The sequence below is a fragment of the Aspergillus welwitschiae genome (assembly GCF_003344945.1).
Source record: "Aspergillus welwitschiae strain CBS 139.54b unplaced genomic scaffold BDQ94scaffold_39, whole genome shotgun sequence".
Taxonomy (NCBI): domain Eukaryota; kingdom Fungi; phylum Ascomycota; class Eurotiomycetes; order Eurotiales; family Aspergillaceae; genus Aspergillus; species Aspergillus welwitschiae.
Genome location: NW_020798733.1, coordinates 283,525 through 301,379, shown reverse-complemented (window position 1 = coordinate 301,379; position 17,855 = coordinate 283,525). Strand labels below are relative to the sequence as shown.

Here is a 17,855-nt window from a genome sequence, read left to right as displayed (position 1 = left end):
TAGGGCTTTTACTAACTAGGTACTCTCAAATATTTCTTACGGAATACAAGTCCAGTATCTGATATAGCCATTCTGCCTGGTATATGAAGGAAACTTGCTGTGGAAGAACGTCCACAAGAATACATATCTACAGCCGATCCAGACTGGCTTCAGACAGTAAATGATATCTAGGGAATAGCACCTTAGGCGTATGCTTAATGCGGATTGGATGGCCCCGCATGATATGCCAGGATATTATCGAGGCGAGTAGGGCGAGGGGAGACTTGGGAGCATGTATTTCCATGTATATTCCGTGTTGCCTAACCCTAGATGCTGGCGACCTACTTGCTGCTGGCCGCCACTAGCAATCAACTGATCATTCAATTAATAACCATCTACCGTGATCTACAGGACACCCCGTTCCCCCCATGGGAGCAAGCATCCCAGAAAGTCACCCTCTTACACTGTATTTGGCTTCCTACGCTTAGACTATTGAGTCGTTAGAATTTCATTGTTGCAGAAAAGGGTATTGCAATCATTATATCCAATTCAAGATTGGATGATATCAGTAGTCGTCTACAATATCATCATCAGCAAGAAAAAGTCTCTCCTTCTCCAGGGACGGCGGCAGCTGGGGTCCAAAAGCATTGCTGTGATATCGACGACTGGTTCGCGATGAGCTTCCTGTAGGAAGGCTCTTCCACTGTGCGGTAGATGCGATTGAAGGTAACTCAACTTGGTAGTCAAGCATTTCAAAGTCATTAGCATCACTCTGATTCTTAGTCCCGCTGAGCTTGGTAAGCCTATGGAGTCCTTGGAATTGTTCAAAGTCTCCTGCTATTAAAGCCAGATACGGCAGTTGGTGAAGAATGAGATCACTGCGTGACATCATGGTAACAGCTACAGTTGGTTTACTGCAGCTGTCACTTAAGCTAGCGGCCCCCTCAGGTTTGAAGCCCGATATTGATGGGTCCAATAGTTTAGCTGACCATATGTCTATAAGATCTTGTATCTCTTCCATATCTCGAAGCAATCGCAATGAAGCCGGAAAAAGCATTTTATATGCACTTCTTGTATGGTTCGAGCCGTTATTGGACCATGCAGATCTCTTCACAGGGCTTGGAAGAGCAAACAATATACCTCGAGTAGCAACTTGATAACTGAGGTCTTCTTGGCGCAATGAGTCCGATCCGGAGTTGTATCTACTAACACCAGCCAGCCCGAACTTGCTTCGTCCCCTTGTGTCGAAAGACAGCATATCGCTGTCGGATAACGCACCTATGCAACCATCCAGATAGTCTGTAAATGATGGACCGTTGCATGATGGAACATAGTTCTCGTGAAGAGCGCTAATGAAGGTTTGGTTATCGGTTCCGGCTTCATCCACAAGTTCGTTGACACATACTTGGGATAATTGTGGCCGCTTATGGTGGCTTAAGTAGTCTGGGGGCAACACAACTTGGGCGTCTTCAGTTGAACCTGCATCGACACGTTTGTTATACATAATCTTGCCAACGGCGTGAAATAGCCCAAGACTTGCTTCTCTCTGTGTAATTAAATCCAATGTCTCCCTTTCAAGGGGCGTAAGAGGTATGCTAGATCCTTTCGAATTCTTGGTTTTTGGGGGTGGAAATTTCTTGAACCCTCCGGAATTCATGCAAACAAATTCTAAAGACGAGATTGCACTCCGAATGTCCCCAATAGTAGAGATATTATGAAGTATGGCAGGGCCTGGAAACCTCTCACGTTTGGAAAGTCGAGCCTCCTTTTCTAGAACGAGATGCAGAGCCTTGTACATATATGTCGGGGCTATGCTATTAAAATCAAGGATGCTCGTTTTCGGGTGGTTGTAGAGTACTGGCCCTAGCAACCGATGAGCTGTTAGGCTATCTGACGGGAAAGATCGTGAGTTAAGAAGCGTTTCTGACACGACCAAGACAATTGGGGAGGTTCGCTGCACATCAGTTTCGGGATTAATGTTTTGTTGTGGTATTCTGTCAAGATACCGCAGAAGAGCTAGTCTGAAGGGAATCAGGCCAGACGCAGAACCTGTAAGCGTTGGAAACTCTTCTATGAGAATTATGCGATGTCGCGAAGCATATGCATTTATGCTATTATCTTCAAGCCCGGGAGAGCTAGCCACCTCTTCTAGGTCAAGACATTTGAACTCGTTCCCACGCTCCAGGAACTCATCAAAACGGGAAGCAATTGATACATGTGCTTTGGTGGCGGACTCTGACGAAGAAGGGTTTTTCCATTCGAGAATGTCGAAATTCAACACAGCTGATAGTAATGAAACTGTAGCCGTCTTACCGCTTCCTGCAGGACCTCGAAGGACAAGTAGCTTGTCTTCCGTTAGCAAAGAGTCAATGTAGCGAGGCATGGTGCTAGACAACTCTTCCTTGAACTGGTATGGAACGGAGAATGAATGGCGAGGTAAAATTACAAAGTGGGGGGGAAAGGGCCGATAGCTTACCTGTCGCTCTCTTCTAGCAAATGTACTGATTAACCAGCTTTTCACATCAGAAACCTTCTTCTGGTGAACCGCTAATTCTTCTATACTGGATGGAGCGAACTGCTGCGCCCATGGCAAGGTTCTATGACCGGGTTGTAAAGAATGTGATCTGGATTTAGGCTGCTCGGTGGAAATGAGGAACCGGTTGGCCATCCCAGCAGACCGTGGTCTAGGTTGGGGAGTTTTAGTTGAAACATCTTGGTCCAAGGGAGTTGCCCAACCGTCCGCCAGAGTATCTGTATCGAACGTGATGTGGCGGGTGAATATCTCATCAAACGAATCATAATCATCTTCGATTATTTCGTTGCTGCTTCCTGTCCCATCTGTACATTCTGAATTTTGCCGTTCACCGATTTCTCGCGCGGGCAATTGCTGTTTGAGATTTGCGGGGCCATAGAAGCTATGTAGGGAATTCTTCGTAGTCGTAGCATCCACTGGATGCTTGCGTTTCATTTTCTTTGGTTATTCGCGGTCTGCAAGGTAAACAGTCCGGAGCTAACGAAGAGACTGGAAGCTGACTGTAATGCTTCGTACAATCGAGATGAATGGGTAAGCAACGCCTTAATCTGAATCCTGCGCCTCCCGATTGAATGACTGTCTAGCTAATTCCGCTGACTTTTCGCGATGGGCCAAGTAATTCATGACCAGTTGATATGATGGATGTGAGAAAGCAGATGATTCACTGAGCAAAATTCAGATTTGACATTGATATGTCTGGCTAGAGGCTGATATTAAGTATAAATAAGGAAGGTGTATCATATAGGTGGAATGTTGCAATGCGGTATCGAATTCCTTCTACTCGTTACCGCCTACACAGAACCTAAGTGCTGCACTTTCTGCCCGCACGAGCCTCTCGCCCGCCGCATTAGCCTATATCTGGTATGACTTGGTGGGCCTATGCCAGTGTCTGGAGTCTCTGAACACGGACGCGTCGGCGTCCTTTGTAATTTGGCATGCGCTTATTTAGCGCCACATATAAGAAGTTCACACCCAAGTTAGATGATCAATGCACTGTATGACTACCCCCCGCTCATGACCACATAGAGCTCGGCGGAATTTCCGAGCGGAGGATACAAGTCGTTGTTCTTAGGGTATTTCATTTGCAGGTAGCAGAGATGAAACCGAGAATTACACGAGATTATGAAGAAGGACAAGGAGAAAAGGCTCATGTACACATCTCGTGAGAATAATATATATATAAATTTTAATAAGAAATGGAATGTATGGTAAAATAACGATGATTAGCAATACAGTAATAAATTACAGGGGGAAAAAGACCACATACACCATATCTACAGGGTATATATTTACTTCCACTGTATATGATGCAGTGTTCTAGCAGCTAATCTAGCCGAAGAGTACTACTAATATGACATCAACTGAGCCGGTAGCCCCTGCGCTGCTGTCCCATACATCCACATTATCGTCAGTCAAAACAACTCCCACATATATGGGGATGTCTCGTAATCATTTGGAAAATCAGGTAACAGTGTCAGTGTCGAGGAGGAGCTCGTTTTTATGAGCCACCAAAGACGTCATAGTAGTAATTGTCATCAAGGCCATCTCGCGTGGGAACTTGGGGTGCTTCACCCGCGAAGGCTACATCGTCGAAGCGAACATTCAACAAACGAATTTTGAGACCGTAATCACTAACCAAGCTTATAAGTTTGTTTGTCTCCGCGGTTATAGGCTGCTGGTTGAGAAGCATAAGCAACCCATCAAGCCATTCGGATGCGACACTAGTGGATTGCGGACAGAAACTCAACAGCGCAGATTCACCTTGCGCTGATCTGCTCGAGGTTCGGCGATGGCCATTACTTTTGTGGATATCTCCAGTCTCGTGTACAGGCTGCGAGTATCCGTGCACGGTGATCTTAGTATAAGACACAGCATGGGGCATGTCCTTTGCAGGCGCCGTCGACTGATCTTTGGAGGAAGCAGAGACATTGGAGACCACTGAAGATACCAATGAAAGGTCGACTGGAGGTGTAAAGCGCAGTCAGCTTGAAATCAAGGACAGAACAGACCACGCACAACATCAAAGAAGCAAACTTACTCTTCTCGGGTAAAGTGTCGAGCTCCGGGCGCCTCTCAAGAATGGCATTAAAATCACCAAAGTGTAAGAATCTCCTGTTGTGCGAAAGTTGTGCGTATTTCCATGAGTGTTGCTCGGTTCCCGCATCTGAACTAATAGGGCCCTCGTTGAGGAACCATGCACCGTGCAACAGGCAGCGGATTCTCTGTTCTTTAACGAATTGAAGTGCTTCGTGATACAATTCTTCGCGCATCTGCTGCAGGTGTTGGCCCCAGGCATCTTCATACGCGAGCTCCAACAGCTCCATTTGCAGTTCGCGGAGCCGACCATACTCAAAGTTCGCTAGTTCTTCTTCCACTTCTTGCACATCCTTTGTCCTAGGAGCCCCACCAACGACAGACTCGATTAAGATCCGGATCAGCTCAACGATCTTTCCGTAGTCTTCGACTTCCGCTCCGGTAGCCTTCCACAGACGAAAGAAAGCATGTAACCCCGCTACATGCAATCTGGTCCAATGCAACAGCAGAGGCTCAAAAACCTTATCAAGGTTAGAGCGAGACTCTAGTAGAAGATAGCCCTTGGAATCATCCATCTCCGATTTGTCCACCTCAAAATGCTGGTACAATATCGAGGTGACAGACAGTGAGGCACGAGCAATGGGACATCGCTGCTGAGGAGGCTTCGTGGACTGCTCCAGGAGCATTTTTTGGAACTCATCTTGATGGTTTCTGACATAGTCTGCCAAATCCATCATTCCCAAGAACCCGGTATCCTCAAACTGTGTTGAAGGACTTTCCGTCTCGAAACCAAGACGTCTCCATTTCTCAGAACTATGTTTCTTAGACTGTCGCATCTCATCACCATTCTCGACTCCCTTTTCTTGACCCCGCTCATGTGAGCTAGCCAAATAGATCCCTTTCAAGGCTCTCCTGTGCTCCGGTCTCTCCAGATCCAGATATATCTCTCTCCATTTCCTCAGAAGAACTTTGGTAAGAGACTGGAATTCGATCAATGGGTGCACGTGATCCTGCAGGGCACTACCTTGCATGAGGGAGTAGACTGCTCTAATCACACCGAGATCTTGTAGCTTCTGAATAAACTTTGGCCATTCCGTATCTGCCTCGTTCGTGATAGAGTCGCGCATGAGCGAATTGATCAACTGAAGTGCATTTGCACAGAGGGCATGGTCTGCAGACGAAAGTCTATTGACAAGCATTTCCAAAAACTGCGGGTAAATGGCAATTGCGGGCTTCAATGCACGAAACCCAAAATTCCCATCTTGTGATAAGTGATTACCCGAGTAAGGATGTGACACTATGGATACTAATATAGACATTGCACCCCTTAGGATGTTGACCAATGGGTGTGTCACTATAAGTTCAACAACCTGGAAAGAGAAGACGGTACAATATATCAGTATGTTACTATATAAGGTGGTTTGCGGGAGTATGTTATAGAAGAGACGGAGAGCTTGTTCATGTTACCTACTCTTTCAACCATATCTTGATCTACTAGATCCCAGCCTTTGTCAACTTCTAGGATTCTGGCGAAGCTTGTGAGGCTATATGCCAAGGTGTTACCACTCGCATGTAGAGTCAAGTAGCGTAACCTAGTGAGTCCACCTTCTGCGATGAAATTATCGGCAAAGGAGGGATCCCCAATGCTCCCCTGAAGTTTGAAAACTGCCATTTTGCGCACCGCATCTTCGTCACTTCCTAGTCTCTCAACTAGCTCAGAAATGCTGGTTTCCATGGTGGGAAGTAGTAGTAATGTCGCCTGGTCGCAATAGAGCACGGGCAATTGTCAAAGCGGGCGTATGCCAATCAGTAGCCGTACCCGCTTTCTGACCAATTTCAATACAAGCTGTAGATTCCAAGTGGCATGGCACTGTAAGGACTTCAGTCAACGAGGCTCAAAGGAATCAGCACATTCTATCGGTTGAGAGAGAATAAGGAGGGTGGGTTGCCAAGAGATCCCAATAACGGAACTCTCCGCACTTGGACTAGATCGAAACCGGGCAAGTCGACCCATTTATGGACACCAGGATACGTAGCTGACCTGCGGCACAATCTAAACTTGACTACTTGTGTATCTGCGTATTGGGGGGCCGGGAGTGAAGGCCTGATTGCTCTCGTCTACTCCGTCAAGTGAATCAGGTGGCAATCAAGGAGCTTTGGCGAAATGATCATTATTACGTGACCTCGTTTTTGGCTGTAACCTGCAATCAGGGGAAGTTGTGTGTCAAGTAACAAAGGAGCGCCGAAAATAAAACTGTAATCTCCTTGCTGTCCTGAGTAGATGGATTAATATGCTGGATTTCATGCATTATGAAAGGTTTTTCCTCGGAAAACGTCGGCTATTTGACAGGAGGAACAGTCTCAAACTATTTAATGAATTCATTGGTTCGCTTATACGTGAGCGACTTGAAGTTTGAGGTCAACTATTCAACGCTTACAAATTCGTTTCATGCAGGATGATAGGGCAGGCATAGACTTTCAGGGGTAACAATTCGAGCATCGAACATATGTGCTGTGCAGAGTAGATTAAATAGCTATTTTGGACAGGGTCCGTTCTGCGGAGTACGATCTGATTTGTATTTACGCTTCCCTGCATGGATCTCTCAAACATTCTCTCATAGATATCTAGAGCTTACCGGGCACTTGACTTGGTATAAAGTAAATTGATGGATACCTTTGCTTCCACCGGCTCGGCCTTCGCGGCTAACTCTCGGCGAGCACTTACAAAAGTGTAAGGCATAACGGTATGTGGGATTCAAAGGTCGTTGAAAGAAAAAAATACGTCCCGGGAGAGGATCGAACTCTCAACCTCACGATTAACAGTCGTACGCGCTAACCTTTTCGAATATTAGTGATCTAGTTATGGGTTTGGAAACTGCTAGGGATAAATGCTTACCAATTGCGCCACCGAGACCTGCTATGAAAAACTTGCGCTACACAGTGATATATACTATAGTCATGAGGATTCAAAATGAACTCGTGCTGGACATTTGGCCGTTCAGCCATGTCCTGTGGACGTGGTAGTAATACCATGTATTGTCTATCATTTGGTTAAATACTCATCTGTACCGCAAGGCTACTTCGTTAGGCAAATAAAGAACAGCGCAGAAGGACCCCTTCTAGTAAAGAATTGATTGCATTATGAGTCATTAATGACACAGCTAAGTAACTATCACTTCTCAGTTGACCATGTCAGAGATAATAATACTAGCCTAACGGCTAGTGTGCAGTACTCCGTGGAGTACAGCTGAGATGTATGGATAGGACTGGTCTTGCTACCAATAGAACCAATAAAGTAGTATTATCATTAGACGGCCATTTCTAGTCCGCTTTAGGGCTACTCTTACTGGCATCGTTCAACTGTTGCTTACAAGGCTATTTATTTATTTGAGTGGGGAATAGCAACAATTGCCACGCACCTCGATCTCTCAGAACCACAAGGAATGTTTCACCTTTGATTAGAGATAGCTATCAAGTCTCCTTGTTATTCCATTCATCGAACACCACACTCGCCCTTTACCTTGTGGTGGCTGCTTTCTCGCGTGCATTACAATAGCTCGCATGCGTTGATGTTTCAGTTTAAATGCTGTGGCTACTTTACATTCTTGCTTCATGACATTCTATTTCCTTCCGCCGACAAATCAGTCTGAATATTGTACAGCGACGACAGTTTATGATCCCATGCCACACCTCCCAATCGTTCAATGTGATGCCTCTATCACGACCCAAAACATAAGAAAGCGAAAAAGAGAAACAGTTTTGGCAGATATCTCCCCAGCTCTATCAAACAGGTCTGCAATGAATCAATGAAGCGGCCAGTATCGCTGAACGCAACAAGTGGAAGTGGCTAACTCATATCATCGATTATTCAGGCTTTCCTCATCGGCCATCCACGATACGAACCCGCAATTCTGCTTAGACAATACAGGATGTTTAGGCGACAGCACAGGAGTCTTCACTCGCCAGCGATGTCTCCACAGGAAACGACGAGTTTTCCAGCAGCCACCTGCTAACCATAAGCCACCGTTCACAGATGGTATTTCTCAAATGCCGCTGTCGGATTCGTCGCAAAACACTTGCATTTCTGGAGCCTGCTCCCCGCCAGTATCTCCTAAAACAATATGCCCAATCCCATATCAGCAGCCGCAAACACTATGTGCATCTGCGTCCTGCCTCCGCCCATGTCATATCTGCCACCGGAGACCGACTACTCGAGAGTATGTTGACGCTTATGCAGATTGTGATCTCTGTGGTGGGAGAAGCTGCTACATCTGTTTACGACATTGTGACTCTGTAGATTGCAGCGGGTTTCTCAGGACCCCTACAAGCGGTCTTCAGGAAAGGCCTGATGACGACGAATGGCAGACAGAGCGGGCACGCAAGGTTTGCTCTGCTTGTGCAGTCGAAGGTGTCACCGAATCTGGAAAGGAAGTAATAAGATGCCTTGAATGTGTACGAGGCCTCCAGTCCCAATGGCAAGCTCTTCCTCTAGACTAGGAGAACTACATGTGGGCTTGGAACAGATCCTGCGTGGATAACGTGAGGCAGTGGACTGATATCGGTTGGCGGACTCATCGAGTTTCTTGAAAGACACCCTGTCCGAACCTTAATATGTAATCATAGAAGATGGAAATTTTGATACCCGACTTAGCAGACTAATAATGACTTATATGAGGCATCCCCACACTTCCAGGTACTTACAATGGCAACGATTGATGGGACAGATGTCCAGCCACGAAGCACACCAGAAGATTGGTTGCATGTAGCCATAGCCAACGCCGCACTTCATTGTGTTTCTACTAGTGAACGCCATATCTTTTCGATTATCGCAGCCAACGTATGATACGATCATCCAGTTGTATAGATATGCCGAGGCTAGTGCCCGCTTTCTTTCAATTTATAGATCGAATGAAACTCCAGTATATAACAAGGGTCGCTTTGGACAGTCACGAGAGAGAAAAAAAAGTTACCATCAACGGCCGAATCTCATCTGAGCCCCGGCGTAGTGCCATAGGCCCCTGAGGAACCCGTGGTACTCAACAGCCTCGTCGGAATTCGTTATCCCGCTATTCCTACCACCGGTGCAGTACATTTCAGTGAGGCGGATATGCCAAGGCGGGTATCCATCCAGCTTTAAAAACGAACCAAAAACAAGGAGAAGATCAGGCTCAGGCTTCACTAGGGAGACCTGGCGGCTGAGGCCCATTCTTGTGCTGCCTTGATTGACAGGTGCTGTCGGTTGGGTTGGCTGAGTGGTGATCTCACTGATTTCTGCATCCACCAATTCCATAGTGATGTCCTCTGGAGACAATTTACCACTTTGTGACATCTCCGCCAATGTCTTGGTCAAGTCAACAAACGTTTCCCTGCCGTCAGTGGCAGACAGGAGAAGCAATGTGAGAGAACTGGCATTGTGCCTATCGGACGGCGGAACATCTTGCTGTGTATTATAAATAGGGTGGTGTGGGGCAAACAGTTGCAGTGTAGGTTGCTGCGCCGGAGACCCATAGTAAGATGACAACTTGCTCGTGATAGCTTGGTGAAGGACAGGGATGCAAGACTTCAAAACACCTAGATAGATGCATGTATTATTAGCTCTAACCTTGCCTTCCTTTTTTGCTTTCTTATTGTATACGTAGGGGTCTTGGGAACTCGGAGACATCACCTACCGGTCTTCTCATAAACACTTAGGACAGGTATCCCAGAACTCACGCTCCAGGCTGAAAGCTCCGCCACTTCATCCATCAGAATTGCAAGGGCATCATCTTCTTTGCGCAGTGATAAGATGACGCTCAGATGTTCGGGTAAGCGCTTTAGGCCTTTCACATCCTTTCGTATTAACTCAGGCGTTCGGTGGTGGTAATAGACGATGGCGAAGATTCTATCCACAACAGCATAGTAGCTCAAAATGAGACGAGAAAAGATACCAAAGATGATGTGAACAACAGTGTATGTAAGGAGATGCAACTGTGACTTGATAAATGTCCGTATTGGAGTCTTCCGAGGAACCTTCTTGCGCCGCTGAGGTGGCTTGCGTGGAAGGTCAGACGGATCTGGCAGATATGGCCTTAGCAGATTCTCGCGCTCGGCAGCATTGAGCTTCGTTCCTCGAGAGCGAATATCTTCCCTAAATAGTTCTCTATCACGCTGCGTAACCATGTCTTGTTATCTGCGGGCGCTAGCGCAGAGTGACTCCCGGAAGTTTAGAAGATGGTTGAGGGTGTGTAATTCGTATGGGTATTATAAGTACGTAGTAAAGTACTAAGTTCGGATGTCCAGGCGGCCGTGGTTAGTGGTGGGTCTTGACCTCCGAAGGACCGGATGGGATGCGAGCTTGGGCAACCCCAAGTGCTCCGTATACATGATCGGTAAATAGTCTAGATGGCATGCGGACTACTCCGTAGTTGGACAATATATATCAAGTCAAGAATTTCTATGCACATGGTGTCTAGTTGGCGGTGCTAGTATTTAAATGTTAGCCTAGAGTGATATAAATATATAATTAGTCTTGTGATACCAGTACCAGTGGCCATCCTTAAACCAGTGACCACTGCACATAAGCAGAATTCATATAGATAGATACTTGATGAAATAGTGATACTAGCAAGTGCAGATAGATATATACTGATCTGCCGGGTCCCTTAGATCTATTTAATAGTTATATACCTTTTTACCTCTCTTCTTATCCCGAACACTGATAGTCAAAGCAGAGTGTTTGATGGTCCTACTGCACTCCAAGATACCACTACTAGGAATGGAAACTAACACGATCAACTCATCAAGGAAGAAACAGCAGATACAACGCTTCTACAATTTAATTTGGCAGTGAGGCGGCAATGCTTGTTCCGTCGACCAGTTGCCCTTGAAGCTGTGCAGTTATGTAATCCGCTAGGATAGAAAGCTATCTAATCCGTCCCGATAATGGACCACCTATCTAGTACTACTCCGTACCTGGCTGCCCCGTAATTCTCATTGCTCTCCTCTCCGCATTCACGGCGCAATCAAGAACATTGGTTGTTGACGCTCATGCTGAAGTCCATATTGCCCCAAAATCCAAGCTGATATCAATGCAGATTGATTCAGCTTCTAGTTATAAAAATGCCGGACGATGCGTCCACGATTACCCCACTCAACGCTGCATCTCGATCAGTGTTCCCAACAGGTCCCAGCTTCACTCTTGAAGACTTCTCCAGTCGCGACTTTATTGTCAAGGAATTTATCGAGGCGCTTTCGGACTCCGCCATTTCGAATCGTCGTTCTACAGTCACTCCCACAACCGGAAACCAACCGTTTGACCCGAAGCCACTTATCAGGACTCTTGAGCACGCACAGCGGCGACTCGGTGAAATCTCCGGCGACCTAGAGATCAGAGAAAATGAACTGTCTGCAGCAGTTCGCAGGGCCGAGGCACAGCATTCCCAGAACCTCAATACACTGGGTAAAAAGCTAAAACAGACAATCGAGTCTTTCCAGCAGCTCGACACCTCGCTTAATGGTGCTGAGCTATCAGGTGTAGAGCTTTCCGGGGCTACCGGGAATATGGCAGTCGAGACTGGAAAGAAGTTGGAGGAATTAGACCGCCAAAGACGCCGGGCGCTTGATGCCCGCTTTCTGCTCGAGTGTTGGGATGGTGTGAGCAATAGAGGCGAGCTAACGCTTCTAGAGAACCTGAGACGTTCTGGAACTGGTGAAGCTAAAGTACGGTCGGCACAGATCGCGCGGCAACTGCTTCGAATAAGCCAGAGACTCGATACCGAGAGTTGGAACGATTCGAGTGGAAGGAATGCTGGGCTCACCGGAAACGGGGCCATATCTGCAGACGAGAACACAAATGGAAAAGGGAATGGGACCAGGCGGAACACTCGTGAGATCATTGAAAAGTTTTCCGAAACTTTGGAGAATGATTTGTTAAAGCAATTTGATGACTTCTACCGCAAGGCAAATTTTGAAGGCATGAAGGACTGCGCAACTGTACTTCAGGATTTCAACGGTGGTGCTAGCGTCATTGCTTTGTTCGTCAACCAACATCAGTTCTTCATCGATCGAAGTCAGCTAGTTACAGAAGAAGTAGGAGGTGATCTAGAGACTTGGGAGATGCTCGCAGACCCCGATGCCGAACCTCTGAAAGTGGAACCTAGCCTTCAGTCTTTGATCGACGAAGTCAAGGTCGTAGTGCAAGAGGAATCAGCCATTATCCGGCGGGCGTTTCCGTACTATGAGCAGGTCCTCGGGAAGTTCTTGCAACGCGTGTTTCAACAGTCTATTCAACAGAGATTAGAAATGGTCTTGGAAAAAGCAAACAGCGTCTCATCACTAGCATTTTTACGATCTTTACAGAGCTCTCGAAGTTACATCAGTGCTCTTGTTGATGATCTGAAAAGCCATGGGCTGACTGAACACCCGGATCCAATCTCTTCACAAACGGCTTTGGTCCTTGACCAGCAGCTGGAAGATTTGTTCGTACCTTATTTTGTTGGGTCGTCATATATAGAGAGGGAGAGAAGGACACTGGAAGAACTCTATACGTCCTTGCTGTTCAAGTTCACTACCTTCCATGCGCGCAGGAAAAAGGCGGCAACGACTTTCATGGCTTCCCTTTCCAAGTCCGGTACTGAAATGCTATCTTCGGCTCGTGACGCGTATTTGGGTCGCCTGGAGTCTTCGGAATTTCCTCCAACCCAAAGAAGAATGCTACTCCAAGTGGCAGGGTTAAGAGAGTCTAGCGATCTTACAAAGCCTACTGATATCAAACTGACTGAGGAAGACGGCATCCCGAGCATATCTTCTGCAAAGAGGATGCTTAAGTGGCTTGCCGAAGCAGTTGGAAGAGGCTTAGAGCTTAGCGTGAATAGTGAAACCCCAAAGGATATGCTTGCACTGTTAACTCTCCTCCTTTCAGTAATGGGAGAAGGGTTCATTGAAGTGTCTCTAGATGCAGCACTGGAAGCAGCAACATCGCAAGAGTCCGGAAGAGCAGAGCCAGATTTTGCATATCTACCAGCTATTCGAAATGCTATTGGTATTGCGAACTTGATGGTTATGTGCATAAATACTTTGCTCATTCCTCTTGCGGCGGGTAGTATCACTATTCGACGGGAGATGGAGAAGAAGACAAATCTCATCACTATGCGCATAGAAGAGAAGATCAACGTACTCGAGCAGAAGGTCATTGACAATACACTAACATGGACTGGAAAACTCTTGTCTGGCCAAAAGAAAAATGATTTCCGACCCAAGGAGGGTGATAGTACGGCTTGGTTGGAAAAGCTACAAACACCTGTGAGTCATGATGATGAAGCCTACTCTCCACCCCTGGCAGATTATACTAATCTATCTTAGACCTGTGCTGCAATCTGCACATTCTTGACTCGTGTGCATAACGTGGTGAAGACATCCTTGCCGCCCAGTGGCTCCAATATTCGCCAGCTGCTGACCGAAATCGCTATTGGAACGCGTACTCTCCTGCTAGATCACTTCAAGCGGTTCGTTGTCAATGGGCCTGGTGGACTTATGGTTACCAAGGATATGACGCAATATACGAATCTCCTCAAGTCCTGGGACATCGAGGAACAGGTCAAAGGATCAAGCGGTACGCTGGACGTGCTGCTGGAAGTGGGTAACCTCTTTGTTATCGGCTCTGAAGCTTTGCGCGAAAGAATTCGTGGTGGTACTGGGAGTGGTACTGGTGGAAGCGCTGGGAATAACACTGGAACTAGCCCTGGGCGAAGCCTCGGGGGTTCTGGCCAGACGGAAACAGGCCTTAGCGTACAGGAGGTCAGGGCCTATGTTTCCCGCAGAGAAGATTCCAATACAGCTGCGTTGCAGAGTGTTCTTAATATTTTGTGATAGGGAACAGTGTGGTTATAGCCCTTGACTATAACTAATGAAGATTTGACCGTTTCGATTCCGTACAGAGTATAGACTCTTGTTTGATACCTTCAACCAAGGCAAATTCACCAAGTATCAAGTGCTAATCTTCTTTTCTCTCTGTTTTCCCCTCTCTCTTATTCTTCTCCTTTTCATTTCTTTTCATTTCTTTCTTTTTCCCCCTCGTCTCCTTTTCTTTGTCTCCTTTGCTCGAAAAGGAAAAGGGGCGGGCGACTTTACCCCTTAACTAGTCTGAAAACTAGCCAGCTAGTGGCAGGATTGACTATCTAGTTGATGAATAACATAATGCAATGAGAGAGAGAGCTATTCTAACTTGGTAAACTCAATGGCGTCGGCTTATCTCTAACCGACTGAATTTATCATTGTAGTTATCTTCCGCCCGATTGACTCCCTTGGTGATTAATTGAGAAGTCTGAGCTCTGCTTCCCCGTACCTAGACATGTAATTCGGTACAGATTTCTCCACACTACAGTATACTTGTGTCCCCGTGCTACTGCGGTATAATGATGCCCGCATACAATCATTTCGTCCATGAGACCCACTTGGTGATTAGCAAAAGCTAGATATCTAGTCCATGTAACCGAAGTAGCCCTGTAGATAGTGTTACCCATTAACAGGGTAAGCCCCTTGATCTGCTAAGAATTCCTACTAATTCCAGCGCTATTTTGATACTATTGGAGACAAGTTACACTTCTAAAATCCTTGGTAGATAATCCGTACTTGTGCGGAGTAGCAGGTCCCATCCGGTATTACTCTTCGCTCGAAGTTTTGAAAACAATAGCACCGCGTTTTATCAGTTTATTCCCTCTACAGAGACCTTGTTGTGCAAACATGGACATCTTTCCGTTCCAGAAATACCAGCTCACTTATATTGATTGCAACCCTTCGCTCGAGCTGATGGGCGACGTTCGTGATCAGAAAATTTGACTAGTAGAGCGCTAGTATGCGCTCATGTATAGGGTCTGCGTTCTAATATTATTGTTTTTTTAAACTTATTTCTCTGCACGGCATAAGCTGCAATGACTCGGCGATGCCCTCACTATTGAGACTAGCTTTTGCGAGCTTAACTTCTTCGATTCGCTTGATGAATGCATTCAAGCCTAACCAACACTAGTTGCCCAGAGAGGCTAGTTTAGAACTCTAACGGAACCTTGGAGCACATGTGTTCCTTCACTCTATCCCGTAGAGGTTTGGATAGGAAATGATACTCTTTCTAAGCCCTGTGCAACTCACAAAACGCCTCCTATACCACTAAGCCTGTCTTGTCGACATTTGGCAATTTCAGACGCCAGAGATCAGTCAGCATTAGACAATAGAGGCACAGCAACGCCTCCTTCGGAGTACAATATTATTTCTCACTTGTTCCATGTACTAGTAATTCTGCGTCGACATGGATGACTTTCCTGGCGATGCCTTGCGGTGGTTCGGTGAGGAGCATGACCTTGATCTTGCCCTCGATAAGGATATCACCCATACTGTCAACTCACCGATGAAGATGCCACACCGAAAACTGAAAAGACCTTGCATCAGGAGGACATTGTCATTGAATTCTGCCACTTTCATTCGACAACCATCATTCACTGCTTCGCACAAGAACCACCGCCATTCTAGCCAATCTCCCGTCACGTCCTCCTTCTTAACCAATCTTCTCATTCGAGAATCGAAATCTCGTCCGCTATCGAGCCAAGCACAAGGCCATCATGCTTCTCAATCATCCTTTTGCAGCATTGATCCGGGTGCTCAACATTACCAGGACCCAGAAGCGCGCCTCAAATTGCGACTCTACCTAGCATCCCCGCATAATTTTGACGAAGCCATTGAATTCGGCTTCCCGACTCCGGCTGATGGCACAACATCAGTGCGTCCCAGTTTACCGAAGCAGAGCTTAAAGCCACAAAATAATAGGAGAAAGCTATATACAGCTGTGGCTCAGAATGCAGACCTCTGCACGGAGACCGATGGTACTATATCTGACGCCGTACAGCCGTCCCAGCTCTTGGGACCTCCCATCTCAAACAAGTCTATCTCGCTGAGTGATACGCAACAATTTTGTGCTGTCGATAGGGGAAGTGGCAAGCGGCTTGATCCAAACAATCGCGAAATGACACTAAAGATGACGTTGACACGGCCTGATCTTCGAACAAGCTACTGGGAAGATGTTCCATCAGGTACCCCGATGTCTATCGAGTCACATTCAGCAGAAGGAAACCCACATATTTGCAATGCTGATGAAAACATCCGACACAGAATGAGAACTGTATGGTGCAAGCTTAGGGTATGGAAATAAGACTGGAACTGCGGATGTAATATATTTTATGATTGACTATGTTATATCGTTACCTTTTTACGTCTTAAGTATTGTAGTCTTCCCCCTTACTGTGCTCTATGAAATCTTGTCCTCCGTCCAATTTGCGTGCTGAGCTACTGCTGCCTTCTTTTGAGAGTACCACTAGCATTAGTGTATGGTCATCCTCTCAGTTATTCAGTCTTAAGGCTTTAGACATTGTTTTCTTTGGACTTTGCTCGGGTTACAATATTGTAGGCTACTTCTCGTCTACATCGAAAAGCATCACTAAGACACAGTCACTGTTATGCCAGGCCGCCAATTTCATTCTCCAGATTGGTTCTCATCTCCCTTGTACCAGTACATTCCGTCTTGTTATGATACACTGTACCCTTGCTTGTATGAGACGAGGGAGAATTATTTAGCACCCTAACATAGTATTGGTGCCAGGCTAATAGTACATTAGTTTATAGGCCATGAAAGCGGTTTAGTAACTTACTATAAGCACAACCCCATACCTAAAGGACTAAAAAGCAATATCTTATTCAACGTAATACCTTCGCGGTTTAACTTCCGAGATTGGGCCACTAGGGGTTGTCTCGCTGTATGCAAATTGGGCTCCTATCGCATTAAATTCTTTCCATAAGAAAACCCTGGATAGCTAATTTTTGGTCTTCAAATATGATCGGAATGTGGCAGTGAACTGAACCCTGATTATATTGGTACACTCGAAGATTATCTCTACGATGACAACCCTTGCTATACCCTGCTCAAGAATACAGTTGTCGGAACTCTGACCGGTCCTACAAAAGGAGAAGCATCACTAGAAGCTTAGACATCATGATGTCTATATTAATTCAATTACTTTCAAGAAAGGGTACCTAGATACCGTGACATTAGGGAGGCCACTGGATAGCTCAAGTCAATTCATACTGTATTATAGTGTGATTAAACTGCAACGGCAAATGGTCGTCAATGTCGCATGGTTCCAGGAAATGAACCAACGTTTTCAAAGACCCCGGATCCGGCCAACTCTGGGTCAGGGTTCATCTACTCCATACGTCAAGCGCCCGGCTGAAACCGAGGTCTAGACGTGCTTCGATAAGCATGCTTCCCACGTGACCGTGGAGCTTCCCT

At 46.3% G+C, this 17,855-nt stretch overlaps 6 protein-coding genes and 1 pseudogene across 7 annotated transcripts; 3 read left to right on the top strand and 4 right to left on the bottom strand.

The window, feature by feature from the left end:
• Window positions 1–95: 95 nt before the first annotated feature.
• On the bottom strand, window positions 96–3,264 carry BDQ94DRAFT_151106 (putative cell cycle checkpoint protein Rad17). Its single transcript, XM_026767703.1, has 2 exons — window positions 2,456–3,264; window positions 96–2,323 (listed from the first exon to the last, which is right to left on the bottom strand). The coding sequence occupies exons 1-2, from the start codon at window positions 2,945–2,947 to the stop codon at window positions 545–547; spliced, it is 2,271 nt and encodes a 756-aa protein (XP_026622187.1). The 5' UTR covers window positions 2,948–3,264; the 3' UTR covers window positions 96–544.
• A 460-nt stretch (window positions 3,265–3,724) lies between these two features.
• On the bottom strand, window positions 3,725–6,980 carry BDQ94DRAFT_151102 (ELMO/CED-12 family protein). The gene is made up of 3 exons (XM_026767702.1): window positions 6,018–6,980; window positions 4,551–5,916; window positions 3,725–4,474 (listed from the first exon to the last, which is right to left on the bottom strand). Exons 1-3 carry the CDS (start codon window positions 6,279–6,281, stop codon window positions 4,011–4,013), a joined length of 2,094 nt encoding a protein of 697 aa, XP_026622186.1. The 5' UTR covers window positions 6,282–6,980; the 3' UTR covers window positions 3,725–4,010.
• Window positions 6,981–7,327: 347 nt separating this feature from the next.
• Window positions 7,328–7,460, bottom strand: BDQ94DRAFT_t221 (annotated as a pseudogene). The gene has a single exon. The product of its transcript is annotated as a tRNA-OTHER (tRNA).
• A 698-nt stretch (window positions 7,461–8,158) lies between these two features.
• Window positions 8,159–9,043, top strand: BDQ94DRAFT_162346 (uncharacterized protein; the record flags this gene model as incomplete). The annotated part of the gene is made up of 2 exons (XM_026769524.1): window positions 8,159–8,337; window positions 8,419–9,043. The coding sequence occupies 2 exons, from the start codon at window positions 8,159–8,161 to the stop codon at window positions 9,041–9,043; spliced, it is 804 nt and encodes a 267-aa protein (XP_026622185.1).
• Window positions 9,044–9,405: 362 nt separating this feature from the next.
• BDQ94DRAFT_151097 (ditrans,polycis-polyprenyl diphosphate synthase) lies at window positions 9,406–10,818 on the bottom strand. Its single transcript, XM_026767701.1, has 2 exons — window positions 10,216–10,818; window positions 9,406–10,117 (listed from the first exon to the last, which is right to left on the bottom strand). The coding sequence occupies exons 1-2, from the start codon at window positions 10,703–10,705 to the stop codon at window positions 9,519–9,521; spliced, it is 1,089 nt and encodes a 362-aa protein (XP_026622184.1). The 5' UTR covers window positions 10,706–10,818; the 3' UTR covers window positions 9,406–9,518.
• Window positions 10,819–11,506: 688 nt separating this feature from the next.
• BDQ94DRAFT_151096 (exocyst subunit SEC10) lies at window positions 11,507–14,741 on the top strand. Its single transcript, XM_026767700.1, has 2 exons — window positions 11,507–13,825; window positions 13,886–14,741. The coding sequence occupies exons 1-2, from the start codon at window positions 11,645–11,647 to the stop codon at window positions 14,390–14,392; spliced, it is 2,688 nt and encodes an 895-aa protein (XP_026622183.1). The 5' UTR covers window positions 11,507–11,644; the 3' UTR covers window positions 14,393–14,741.
• A 1,047-nt stretch (window positions 14,742–15,788) lies between these two features.
• On the top strand, window positions 15,789–16,737 carry BDQ94DRAFT_182667 (uncharacterized protein). Its single transcript, XM_026774215.1, has one exon. The coding sequence runs from the start codon at window positions 15,825–15,827 to the stop codon at window positions 16,719–16,721; it is 897 nt and encodes a 298-aa protein (XP_026622182.1). The 5' UTR covers window positions 15,789–15,824; the 3' UTR covers window positions 16,722–16,737.
• The last annotated feature ends 1,118 nt before the right edge of the window (window positions 16,738–17,855 follow it).